The following is a 14584-nucleotide window of genomic DNA, read 5'->3' on the forward strand; positions in this document are numbered from 1 at the left end:
AGATGTAGGCATGTTTTTAATTTGTTTTTAAAAATGTGACAATGGGGGGCGTTATATAAGCTGAAGCTTCTGACCCTACCCTTTGGTTATGACCAATACATTTATTCATTCATTCATTCATTCATTCATTCATCTACTGTACATACTGTATGTTGGATGATCGTTTACGAGAATCTACGTTTAGGCTCATTTTGTTGTCTATAACTTGTCTCTTTCTACCTCTCTAAATTGCTTTTCTTTTCTTCTGTCCGTCTCTGTGAAAGGTTTGGCCTCTGTTTTCCTCCAGGGAAAGTTGTGGAACATCTCAGATTTATTGAGCAGATTGGACTGCGGGACACTAAACAGCTGTCTCCAAACACTGTTCCCTGTCTCAGTAGCACTGATTTATGTTTCATAGCGTATGAAACTTCAGGAATGGGCAGGACATGTGTGTTCTGTTTTGTGTGGATGTCTTTGGGCATATGGATATGTAAGGATAAGTGCTATAATTTCGTAGAGCAGAACCGTTTAGTTCAACTTTAATAGCCAAACTATTTTGATGATCGTTTCAGTCATTTATTGAGTACAAACAATAAACATTTGAAGAAGAAGACAATGAATGAAATGTTATGGGCTTAATGATTATATAAAATTAAATAATTGTTACCATCCTTGTGTGTTCTCCTGTGTGTATTTGTACTGCAAATGAAGGCGTCGTGGAACAAGTCTGTGTGTGTGTGTGTGTGTGTGTGTGTGTGTGTGTGTGTGTGTCCTGTATAAAGATTAAGATCGACGTCACAGCAGTAGCAAATATCCAAACAGAGATAAAACTGTGACGGATCAAATAAATATGAAGATAAAGAACATCATGAAGAACACATACTATGTTATCCTGCTGTAATAACCTGAGCCCCAGAGGGATTCTGACAGCCTATGTATGCCCCTGTCATGTTTCTTCTCAACGGCCGGCACTCAGAGTGGCCTTCTGCCGACCGGAGCGCCTGTTCATTCTCAGCCCCGTCTTTGTTGGACAGGACTGACAGCATGGTGAGGGGAGAAGCTACGGCTTGTTTCTTTTGTTCCAAAGTTACAGCGGGGGTCACGTTCCCTTCCCAGGCTCTTTCAGCTAAGAGCCGGTATTTACCAGCACGCTTATTTACACATTTAGCATGGCTCTCACTGTCTGGCTCCAAGCCAAGTGGTGGAGGAGGGAGGGAGGGAGGGAAGGGGAGGGGGGTTAAGGGAAGAAGGCAACCATGAAGAATCAGGGTTAAAGAGAGGGGGGGTGGGAGCTGCTTGTAAAGAGCTGCTTGTATTTCCAAGCATACTGTAGAAGTTTGCCATCTTCTGTGCTATTTCATATGGGAAGCAGGGCTGCAACTAACGATTATTTTCATTGTCGATTGTTTTTTTTTTTTCCTTCGGTTAAATTGATTAGTTGTTTGGTCTATGAAATGTCAGAAAATGGTGAAAAATGTGGATCAGTGTTTCCCAAAGCCCAAGACGACGTCCTCAAATGTCTTGTTGTGTCCACAACTCAAAGATATTCAGTTTGCTGTCACAGAGGAGTAAAGAAACTAGAAAATATTCACATTTAAGAAGCCGGAATCAGAGAATTTTGAAACCAATTCATAAATTATCAAAATAGTTGGCCAATAATTCAAAAGTTGACAACTAATTGATGAATCTTTGCAGCTGTTTCGGAAAGCAACCCAAAATAAGTTTTCACTGCCAATCCCATTTCAATTAATTCCATACTCAAGCAACTCGTCAACGTATTGCGCAAAGGGCTTGTTTGCCTTCTTACCCAGGGACAGATGAGAAGATCAATATCCATTTAATCTCTACTGGACAGAGAAATGTCTCGGAGGTGTTTTGCTTAGCGTGGCTCAAAAACAAGCAGCAGGGGAAAACTTCAGCCTCAGTCAAGAGTGAATAACAGTCTTTCAGCATCTCTACATTTTGTATCTTAGTAACAGTGTTTTTGATTTTGATGATGTCATTGGACATCTGCTCACTCGCAGGACATGTTAGGAACCAGTGTAAAGACATGCACACAGAGAAGTCACACAGGAAAGAACTAATGGAAAAGGGTTGTAGGGGGGACTAAAAGCTGAAGTAAGTGTGGCGTATCAGGGGAAATAGTTTAAAGATCCCCTTCAGATAATATTGGAAGAAATATTGTATGTGTCTCTAATACAGTTATTTTCCTTTAAAAATCGTACAACTGCATTTACTTATTTCTCCCTTATTTAAAACAAGAACTAATGAATATGCAAACTGTGTTCATTTCAAGAGTTTAAACAGGAAACAACAACCTTCGAGCTAGCAAGCTACACGCAGAAAATGGCAAGTTTTGAAGAAAATATGGATCGTGCAACAAGGCTGGTCTGCTTGGTTCTTTCAGGGAATGATTGTAAAGATTTACTAAGAATATGTTTACAGCATTTCCTCTCTAACTGGGACGTTTTGGGACCCATTGGTGGGATTGCTGTGGACGAAGTACACACAGTGATACACTGGTAAGAGCTAATGAGGTTTAACCATGTATCAGCTAATTTAAATAGCTCACGGTACTGTATTGTGTGAACAGTTAACTTCATTTAATATTGTATGAGGCGTTTTCTTTTGCCGGGTGCAAATGTTCCACCAAAACAAGTTCCTTCCCGGGACTATTTTGCAGAGCCACCGTCGCTGCGTCCGGAGCTTAGCACCGCCCAAGACGATTGTGATTGATTTAAAGAAAATTACAGAATGTGTAGCCAGACCTTACTCCACAGTGCTGTGGATATAGGACTGGCAATGCAAACATACACTTGTACAAATTGCATACTGGACCACGATTGGCTTCCAAACCAGTTGTGATGTCACAAATCATCTCATATGTTCACGTTTTAAACTGAGATTTAAAGGTGAACACCTACATCAGCAGACGAATGTGAAAACATACAGCACATGCATCATTCTGCACAGTGAAGGCCGAACATCACAGTGAAGTTAAAATACGCAAAACACATTTGCGAGTGGAGGGGGACTTTAAAGTTTATTCTACCCTTAAACCACAAGGCAGAACAAAACTAGCCCCAAAAATTATTGAAAGTGTTGATGTATGCCTTCCACTGTTTTCTTAAAATACACAGGAAAATAACCACATAATATGACATATGGTTATTACAGTTATTGAGGTAACTGTGCACGCTAATATTTAACATGGAAGAGTTCAGCATTTTGCCACAGTCTTAACCATGATCTTATATCAGTGTGCTGTGTTCTTGGGGACAGACAAAGGAAACAAAGGGACATAGTTGACAAAAAAAAATCTCACCACGAGGTCCATTTAGTAGCTTTCAATCATATCACATAATCTGCCTCAGCAGATGGAGTTGCCCGGGATTGTATGCAATGTTCAAATCATCACTTTTCTAAACATTTTACATGTGCAGTTACATGACAACATGTGCAGATAAAGATCCGCTACTAAATGGACCTCGTGGTGGCATTGTTTTGTCAGCTACTCAAAGACTTTCTGTTCTACATTGGGCGCAGTCTGTGATACTCCAACCATGTGTATTTTGTGGAAGCTTGTACTGTTATAGCTGTGGTCTTTCTTGGCTATATTGACTTTGTATGAGGAGTGCCTCAGTCTCGGAAGGCAGGAGGGAAATTTTGACAAGCTGAGGCGAGCCTGTGTTAAGAGTCAACCGTGCTGGCATTTAGCACACCACGACAAGATGAGCTATGACTTAGAACTCTGGCAAAAAGCCCCTGAAAGGGCAGGATATTTATGTTAACATGCAAGGATCTCACAGGCAACTGCCACACTAACTCACCATCACACCTACACACTATTCTGTATCTAATGACAGATGGATGGCCAGCTTTGGGTTTCATTCATTTCATCCCGCCAAAGTCTCTCCCTGTCTCTCTGGTCCTTCCTGTGCCTCCTTTATCTATTTCACTTTCAACTCCCCTTTTTTTTGCACTAAATAGTTTTCCTCATGCATGCATCAACAGGGGAATATCTGTAGGGGCCAACCCTCTAATACGACCCACTGGAGAGTTTCATAAATTAGCGCCTCTAGCTGGTGGCAGGAAATACCACCTCATATCTAAACCAGAGTTACGTTACGGTTTAACATTGACACGGCGTCAGTGTTGTGAAACGGTTTGGTTAGGTTTAGGTACATAGTTAAGTTTAGAAAAAGATTGCGGTTTTGGTTAGAATCAGACTTTATTTCACTTCCGGTTACAAATGTGACACGGAACGTGACGTCCCATCCACCACCCCAACCTTCAGAAATTTGCCGCTCGTATACTTCCTCACCTTACTTCCTGCTTTGCTCCTGCCATAATTGCTACGGCCACTAGACGGTGCTGCCATTATAAATGTAAATATGAGTCGTAATTGCTGCTGGAACAAAAGACTTAAGGTGTGTGTCCATTGTCAGCGTCAATGCCATTATACTCTGTTTTGAAATCCTGGAGCAGCTAGCCCCACGTGACGCGTTCGTTCAATCAGGTGCAGCCATGGCGTGTTGTAGGAGGGTGCAAAAAAGTATCAAAAAAACCTACATTTTTGAAGTGAAGTAAAGTAAAAAGTAAGAAAAGGCATATTAAAGCTGTGTACATGTGCTGTTCATCTTTTAGCACACCAGACCTCAGCCACTTGGAGAGTTTTGGGAACCTGGCACCGATGTTTCCTGTCTTTCTGTTCGAGACCAAGCCCCCTTCCCCATCAATCAGCCATTAAAAACAAACAATAACACGAGGCCTTTCTGGCAAAACCAAAGAACCAGGTCTGCTTGCCATAAACATTCCTCAGAGAGACACGGAGGCTTGATAAGAAAAAGAAAAGGAAAAAAAAAGGAAAACCATCTCTTCACCCTCTCAGTCTACTGCTGGCTGGCTGGCTGGCTGCACACACACACACACACACACACACACACACACACACACACACACACACACACACAGACACACACGGGGCACATACTTCACATAGTGTTCATATGGATGTTCAGTCATATGGAATCACACTTCTCTTTCACTGATGTTTTTTATTGATTTAGCTCAAAGCTAATTTCACGCTTTGTCCATCACCTTACCTTAAATTAAATTCTTCATTTCATCAGGTAACATAGCAATTATGAATATGTATTGTACAAAGTCTGTACTTGCGCGGGAGCATAACATTTTTCCAGTAAAAAAAACAATCTGCCCATTCTCACCTGTGGACTGGATTTACTGGAAGCAACACCGAGATAAGGAGTTTAGGGAACCAGAGTTCACAAATGATTATAATGGGTTTTAGGTCAAAGTTATACAAATAACATCAAATTCAATGATGAAAAAATGTTGAAACCAGTTAGTTTAGAAAACTTAGTAAATAAACAGGGTGGCAAAAGCCACCACCCACGCTCTTCCTTCTCAGTCGCTGTACCACTGCTTTCCAATAACTTCTGATGCAAGTCGATGCCCTGAGAGCCCAGCCAGGAGCTGCTTCTCCAAATCTGCCGTAAATCTTTAAAGAAGCTGTGTGCAATGATGTAATACGTGACCACAGAGGTTCAAAGCAATGGCATCTTGTCAAAGTCCATTAGATTCACGTCAACTACATCCAGAGTTATGATAGAAACTGACAAGTGTGGTGTTGGAGGGGAATTCTTAAAATATGACATCATGATTCCATGCCTCTCTTTTGCCTGCAGAAGAAACACAGTGAAAGACGTCAAAACTGGAACAAGACTTGTGTAGCAGGTGAGCTCACCAGGGTAAAAACCATGGAACAATATCCTACGGGTTCGGTCTATTTCTACTATGAAATCAGGGAAAAACTCGTTCCATTTTGAGGATAAGCTATGATACCAAAAGATCAAAATGTTTGCAAATCGTCCCGCACAGCTAAAAGAACTGGTCTCACTGGAATTTGCAACATAATCTCCATTTCAATTTAATACTACTTTAGAACGAGGGATAGTTTAGCTCTAACTATTCATAAGGTAAAAGATCCAGACTAACCATCCTCCAAACTGTCCTAAACACTGAACACTTCACAATGATTGGCTGTGAGCTAAACCATACAAATTGCCATTTTTTTCTACACCTGGGTACAACAAGGATCAAATACAGTTAACATTTGACTGAAGAAGTTTTAATACTACTTGGCACTGAGTTATTTCTGTCGATACCTTAAAAGGTATTGAGTAGGCCTACCGATACCCAGCCCTATGTGCATCTGACTCAAAGTTTTACTAGCTGTAGGTCCACTGATCTTAAACAGAGAGTGAAATTTAACCAGAATAAAGCTGCACCTGATTGTACTTCTCTACCAACATAGGACATCCTAGCCCAGGCATCTGAGGGCATCGGGGCAACAAAAGCCAAATAAATCTATGGATCTGCAAATTCTGCAAACTCCTTTTTTTTAAAGTTGAGTTTATTTGTTTCACAGAACATTAAAAAAAATTTACATTAAAGACATACAAAATGACATGTGAGGGTGTGGTAGAAACCTGTAACGGCTTATATAAAAACCACAACCTAAGGACATACACTAATGTAGACATACAAAATTTAAAATTCATAAAAATTTAATAAAAAGGAAATACAACTCTCCACATGGCCTAAACATAACAAAACTTCAGCTGAGTTTCCCTGGAGGAGCCACAGTCAATACAAATCATGTTGCTTTGAAGCCAAAATAGCCCTGCAAGGGTCAAATCGGGCTGTCTACTGTACCTCTCAGTCAAAAAAAGATACTATGTGTACTACAGATAAAACATGTGATAACGGTGTTTCCCACAGAATAAGAGTGGATTTATCTCCGAGATGAATGGAAAATTTGCCAACAGATAGGGCAGCCATGTTGGCGTTGTCACGGCAAATAGGGAACAATGTCAGTTGGTGATCAAAAAAATGTGAAGCCGCTTGTCAAAATAAAAAGCCATGTCCAAGACTGGGAATGTTGTTTTCCCTTTCTTTCTCATTCCTTGACTACAAATGTAAACTTGTTGCTGTTCAAGAAAGGGCCATTTTACCAGGCTTTAAGCTTGATTGCACAGAGTCATTTAAAAGATTAGCCGTCATTAAACGTTCCAGTATAATGTTCCTCGTTTTTAGGGGTATTATGAGAGGTTCCTCCATTTAAAGGGGTATTAGACTGTGAGGGTCTGCAAAAAGCTTTTGTCTGAGTGTGCTGGCACCATTTATCACTGAAGGACAAATGGGGAGAAACAATGATTGTGGGCAAGTGGTTTCATTTAGAGTTGAGCTTTTCTTGAATGCAAAACAACAAAGTCATCACAACTTTCTACCCCCCCCCCAAAAAAAAAAAAGTCTGAAACAAAAACCTGATTTGATGCCCAAGACTGGTGAAACACCTGTTTGAGTAGTAACACAGAATAAAACCAAACCTTACATCAGTTCTGAGTACGATTTGGTCCAAGTTGGTGGGCTTTGTCGTGTCTTCACGGTTCTGAGCTTTTACAGCCTCGAAGCAGTAAATTCTAAAAGGGGTCCACTGTTCATTTTAACTGCAACATTAGTCTCCGGATATGTTTCCTCATACACTCTTTAAACGCCTCTCTCTGGGCTTATGACAGCAGTTTCTTTTACGTGCCAGACGGGCCTGCTAAGTAACTATCATAAGTGAAACATTATATGAAGCCCTTGAAAAACGCGACTCTTTTACTGTGCCTTCATTGGATACTATTAATCATACTAAAAGCCCCACTGTAAGGCGTGATGCTTTGGCACAGCTATAGATTATTTATGTTGCTAAAGTATTGCAGGTTCAGTTTGTGCCAGCATTTAGTCCAGAGGACGAAGGGTACACATAAATTGCTGCGCACACGTTGCAGTTCTGCAGAGCAGATTGTTAGGATAAAAGAAATGCCAACGATATACCATCATTTGTATTTTATTAGGCATATGTAAACTTTGTTGCTTGGACAGTGAGTGAATGTTAAAAAAAAAAATGTCAATGCACCTTATGCCCTTATATCAAGGGAGAAAACTATTTTTTTTTAAAACTTGCTCTCAATTAACAATAATACATAAGTAATGCAAGAGATTTAGCTGTGACTGCAAGGACTAAAACACACACACACACACACACGCGCGCACGCGCACACACACACACACACACACACACACACACACACACACACACACACACACACACACCAAGAAAGGATTACATCAGCAGAGAAGCATGAGAAATCATGCTGGTGGTTTCATATGGTCCATGGACCACTGCCTTATCCCTAAATCCAGAAACACACACACACGAACACACACACACACACACACACACACACACACACACACACACACACACACACGTACACGTACACGTACACGTACACAGACATAGTCACTCAACACACACAATCCCAAACTGCCTAGCCCTTCCTATGTGCCTGTCCTGGCTGCATGCACGTTTGTCTGTGTTTGTGGTTAGGCATCTATCATGAGCTGCCTAAAAGGAGGGACGGGGGGTTGACTGGAGCACTGTTTCCCTGGCACATGGTAATGATGAAAAATGTCCTCTCTGAAATTCAGTCCGGCACGGGCTCCCTGCCAGTGGATGTACGCCATTCCCACACAACCAGGAGTCATGGGTAATGTTGCTGTCCGGGCAGGACAGGACAGTGCTGTGTTTCATTTAGGTTTGACAAAGAATGCTTCCAAGGAATGTGTGGGACAACAGGTCTGATGTCAAATATTGCACTTTAAAGCATATAAAAGTGTATCGTACCTTTATAGTAACAATGGATCAAATGACTGTGAAATGTCATTGTGATGTACCCACACAGAATTACCACACAATTCTGTAGTTCCCTTCATCTTTATCAAGTGTTTTAGCTTCTTTTACCAGAAGTCACAGCCAAAAATGGGCTTATTTACCTAAATATAAATCTGAATCTAGTTTTAAGGCCTAAATAAATGTGTGTTTAATCCAATTACCACAAATCAACTCCAGTATGGGAAAACTGGTTGGTTTCATTGTCGAATAATCTGTTGATTATTTTTTGATTAATGGTTTAGTTGTTTGGTCTATAAAACGTCAGGAAATGGTGTTAAATATCGATCAGCCCAAGTGACGTCTTCAAATGTCTTGTTTTGTTCACAACACAAAGATATTCAGTTTACTGTCACAGAGGAGAGAAGAAACCAGTAAATATTCACATTTAAGAAACTGAAATCAAAGAATTTTTTACTTTTTTTCATGACTCAAACCGATTAATCAATCAATATTGGGTGATTCATTTAATAGTTGACAGCTAATCGATTAATCTTTGCATTAATCTGTACATGATGGGAACTTAGAAGTGACTAGTGGGTACTGTACATACATGTGGGTGTACACGGGGCCAGCAGCCACTTAACTTTGACTGATCTGACTCACTGGCCTGGAGAAACAACGCTCTATAACTAGAACATCACAGGGATACCAGCAGCAACCAATGGGACCTGCGTTTGGCTGCCATTGTGTTCTAACAGCTCCACTGAACTATAGCACATTATTGCATCAATTAGAGCTTTTTTTTAAAGACTAAACACAATGTAAGGCTTATCTTACATAGTATAATGTGGTGCTGGCAGCACTACATCCTCCTGAACAAATCCAAATCCATTAAGAACCCAGACACCCACACAGACAGGGTCGTCAGCATACAGTGCTACCTTGCAAATCTGCTCAAGAATATGCTCTATGTCTTTCACACTATGCCCTTGTTCTCTTTCTCCCCAATTTGAAGCAAATTGGAGGCAATTCTGACTCACTACGTGCCAAAAATTCCCAAAGTGCCGTGAGTTTTCTCACGCCTGGGGCAATGTTTTCTGTGCAACAACTTTTGCAAGATCCTATTGTGAAACACTGCGGCTGAGTTCACGGCTTCAGACAAACACACACAAGCTTTGAAATCAGTGGAAGAACACGCACACTTTCTCTCGCACATGAAAAACACAATACATTGTTCACTTCATACCACACGTTTGTTGGCAATTTCTTTTTCAAACTGTGCTTTGACTTCTGGGTCAGAAAGGGTTAAGTTAGTACAGACACACATGTACATACACACTAAAGATGCTGGAAAGAGAGGAGAAGAGACATACGCCACCACTGTCATTCCTGCCATGACCATGGGGCCACCAACCTCAAAACATGGTAAGCCGAGGAGACCACACACAGACACAAGCACTCCTGAAACAAGCAGTGCTTTACATTACGCACACACATACAATGTCTACAGTAATACAAACAAACACAAATTCCAATCTAGCCCTCTGACATTCTTCCTGTCATCCATACCAGCTACAGGGGACATACTAGAAGCAGCGCTGTGCACAGATGCATATGATTGGAATCTCTTTCTCAGACACACATATCCATAGAAATGCACATGCAAACTGCACAACATACAGCGAAACCTACAAACATAAAGTAGTGCCGCACCTCTGTCAGGTTACATGCATGCCTAAAAAAAAAAAAAAAAACATACATCTAAGAGCACAGATTTCTCTTTCTCCCTATCAAATAAAGCCAGTCCATAATGCGGAGGGTTTGCTGGGAAACGGAGCACAGCACAGGCAACACTTGGGACAGTCAGGCGCTATAGTAGCAGACAGGCAGCATCTCTTTCCCCCTCTTACAGCCACACTCCTTACCTGGAACACTGCGGTGGCCATCCTGTCTCAGGGTGCGCGCGTGTGTGTGTGTGTGTGTGTCGTTCTCTCTTTCACTCTTCGCTTTTCTCTGTCCGTCTGTGTTTTAGTGCTGCATCGTTCTATCCCTTATCCGCTCTGTGTAGCAGAGAGCTTTTCTCTGCACTCCACCAGATGGCTAAGGCTAAATCCACTCGTTGTTACCTTGGTGCAGCGCAGAGCTGGAGGAGTGTACAAGTGTGTGTGTGTGTGTGTGTGTGTGTGTGTGTGTGTGTCGGAGAGAGAGAGTTGGTTTGTGTGTGTGTGTGTTTCAGGCTCCGGGCTAATAGGTCTGCCAAGTCTCTCTCTCTCTCTCTCTCTCTCTCTCTCTCTCTCCCCCTCCTCCTCCAAGAAAATGAGCATATAAATGTCTAAAGAGTCTTTATGTGAGAGCGAGAGTGGGGAGAAGTGCAGCCAAAGGCGAATCTTAACATCCCACAACTGGAAACGGCGCAGTGCAGCACTAAGTGCTGAATGAGCAGGCAAAGTCTGGCTACGGGCTGTAGCTATTTCCCTCTCTTTCTCAGCCTGGGTTTTTTCTCCTCCCTCTTGCTCAGTCCATTTTACACCCTCCTCCCAAACGGGGAGACACACGAGTAACGAGAAAGGAGAAAAAATATTGAACTGAATTTTCTCAGGGAGATCAGGGGGAACGGGACGTGAGCTCGGGAAACAAAAGAACAGCTCTTTTCTTTCTCTGTCTCACTGTCTTACTCTCTCTTTCACACACACACACACACACACACAAACCTTCCTTCCTCACAAGCTCATTCTTCATTCGCTCCTTGTTATCAGCTTCTCAAATTACAGGTTAAATATGAGTTGCCCCCTGTACCCGCCTTTTCTGTCTCTCACTGACTTTCCCTCTCTCTCACATGGGCGAACACACACACACACACACACACACACACACACACTAATACACACTCACTCTACAGCTGCAATGAGAAAGAAAGTACTGTACCATGAATGAATCCATTGACTTCACGGCATCTCCAAAGTCAGACAGTGTCAACAGCAGCGTGGAGATACATACATATCGGTCAGCAGCTCATTATGCCTTTCGCCCCATAACAATGATTACAAAAGTTCAACCCTGTGTTAATATGCTGATATAATGAGATATGAACGTGAACATTAAAACCTTAAAAGAAAACACATGAACATCGTACAGTGCAGTACAATAAAGTAACTGCTGATCACAATACAAATGAAGAATACAAACAACAGAGTGTGAAGAAGAATTGTCATTTACACAGAGACGCCAACGTCAATGTCTAATTGAAGAGACAACCGGATTCGGGAACTTCTGTCGGTAAGGGCAAATACTGAAATCATCAGGAAAACTCAAGGGGCGGCAAGAGCAAATTACCAACCGGCTATGTGACCCTGGTATAATCTGTGTCATGTCCTGCCTCCTGCATGTTTTATCCCTCCCCTGAACCAAACGCGTCTGACACAAAAAAATCTCCTGCTATGTCCTACCTGTGTCAAAGGGCAACTTTAGACAATGTCCGGAGTAGGGCGGTTCAATTAATCAAATTTTGATCAAAATTTTGATTTTGGCTCCTAACGCTAAAAAAAAAAAAAAAAAAAAAAAGTGTACTTGAGAACAACTATAATTCTACACATTACATTCTGGAAAAGTGAACACTTATTTTGTCTTGTGTTCTGAATGGGAAAAAAAAAGCTCAAAGAGGAATAGTATTAAGGGAAATCTCACAGTTCAAGGTGTTTTCCCTGTTGTGTTTTTTTAAGTTCAATTTTTTTTTTTTTTTTTTTTTTTATTTTATTTATCCTTTATTTTACCAGGTGATGTCCCATTGAGATAGTCAAATCTCTTCTACAAGGGAGCCCTGGAGCAACAGTACACAAGTTACACAGAATCACAAAAGCAGACACAGCAAACAAAAAACTGATTTACAGTACATGTAAAACAATTTAAAATAACATAACATAATGTACATTGTTCAAATTTCGTTTGTTTAAGTAATTGTTAAAAATGTATAAGTGGGATGAGAACAGAAAGCTTCAAAACATTTTGGAGTAAATTCCAACACCAAGGAGCAGCATAACTAAAAGCAGTCTTGCCAAATTCTGTTGTTACACGTGGGATATTCAGAGCCAAAATGTTAGCGGAGCGGAGATTGTAAAGGTGATGATTCCTGGTCAACAGACTAGATGATTCCTGGTCAACAGACTAGTAAGATAACTGGGTAAAGTACCATTAATTGCTTTAAAAATAAAAAAGTGCCAGTGGAACCATCTACGCAGACCTAAAGAGCTAAAACCAGTTTCCTCATAAAGACGACAGTGATGAGTGCGTGACTTGGCATTAATAATGAAACGTAATGCACCATGGTAGACCGTGTCAAGTGTGTGCAGCGTGGTAGAGGCAGCATGCATGTAAATAACATCCCCATAGTCTAAGACTGGTAGGAAAGTGAGACTGATCAATTTCTTCCTAGCTTGGGTAGTAAAACAGGATTTATTCCTAAAATAAAAACCAAGCTTCACTTTCAGTTTTCTCACTAATTTTTCAATATGAACCTTGAAGGTTAGCTTTTCATCAATCCACAAACCAAGATATTTATAAGATGAAACATTTTCAACGCACTTCCCATCTAGTGTGGAAATGGCTAGAGGGGTTGATGCGGGTACAGTCAGAGACTTTGTGAACTGCATCACTTTAGTTTTACCAGCGTTTAATACCAGTCTAAGTTCAATGAAGATGGTCTGTAATAAATTAAAAGACTGCTGTAGTGATTGATAAGCTTGAGCTAGAGTAGGTGCGGAACAATATAGTACTGTGTCGTCTGCATAGAGGTGTATTTTGCCTATATCTGCCACAGAGGCAATGGTGTTAATGTAAATAGTAAATAGAATCGGACCAAGGATAGACCCTTGAGGGACACCTCGCCGGACCCCCAGTGGGACAGAACTATGCCCATCAACAACTACAGTCTGTGTTCTGTTATCAAGATAGTTTCTGAACCAGTCTACTGCCTTAGTGCCCAAACCAATGCCCCAGAGCCTCTTGAGGAGGATACAATGATCTACTGTGTCAAAGGCCTTTGATAAGTCAATAAACAGGGGCAGCACAGCTCATCTTATGGTCAAGGTCACAGATGATGTCATTAAGCACCTTGGTAGCTGCAGTAATGGTACTATGCTTGGCCCTAAAGCCTGACTGTTCCGAGCAAAGTATGTGATGAATTTGCAGGAAGCCCTTAAGTTGGGTATTTACTAAAGACTCTAGGACCTTTGCAAGCACAGACAGTTTAGAGATTGGGCGGTAATTATCGAGAATGGAGGGGTCCCCCCCTTTCAGCAGGGGCAACACATGGGCAGATTTCCAAACATCTGGTAAGTCATTTGGAGACAAAGACAGGTTAAAAATGTATGTAATAGGTTCCACTATGATATGTGCTGATCATTTTAGTAAACCAGGATCTAGGCCATCAGGACCGGCTGATTTCCTAGTATCAATTTCCTTAAGAGCCTTAAGCACTGCAGATGAGGGAATGAATTCAAAATCAAATCCCTCACTGACCAGAGAAGCAGGTGAATTGTGTTGGAGGGGTGAGGAGACATGGCCATGTGAGACCTTTTCCGGATATGTTTGTTTAAAAATGTCACCTGCCTTAAAGAAATGGTCATTGAAAGCATTAACAATATCGTTCTTGTTTAAGATCTGTTGGTTGTCTTTAACTATATGCTTGGGGAGAGCCGAATCACTGGGGGGTAATTTCAGAGATTTTATTGTCTTCCAAAATTTAGATGGATTATTTAGATTAGGTAGATTAGATTAGATTAGATAAGGACATTGATTTAAGGTAATAATCAGATTTGCATTTTCTTACAAAGTAAGTGCACTTGTTCCTAAGATACCTAAACT

The 14584-nt window shown here is 41.1% G+C and overlaps 1 protein-coding gene across 8 annotated transcripts in view; it reads right to left on the reverse strand.

The window, feature by feature from the left end:
* tns1b (tensin 1b) overlaps positions 1 to 14584 on the reverse strand; it is a 217505-nt gene that overhangs the window by 119522 nt on the left and 83399 nt on the right. The window contains exon 1 of one of the 8 annotated variants that reach the window (XM_028590953.1): positions 10651 to 11137. The exons of the other annotated variants lie outside the window; for them this stretch is intronic. Coding sequence (XP_028446754.1) covers positions 10651 to 10671 — 21 coding nt within the window. The 5' untranslated portion in view covers positions 10672 to 11137. Of the gene's footprint in view, positions 1 to 10650; positions 11138 to 14584 lie in introns of those variants that run through there. 8 annotated transcript variants of the gene reach the window in all.

The sequence above is a fragment of the Perca flavescens genome, chromosome 11, assembly GCF_004354835.1.
Source record: "Perca flavescens isolate YP-PL-M2 chromosome 11, PFLA_1.0, whole genome shotgun sequence".
Classification (NCBI taxonomy): Eukaryota; Metazoa; Chordata; class Actinopteri; order Perciformes; family Percidae; genus Perca; species Perca flavescens.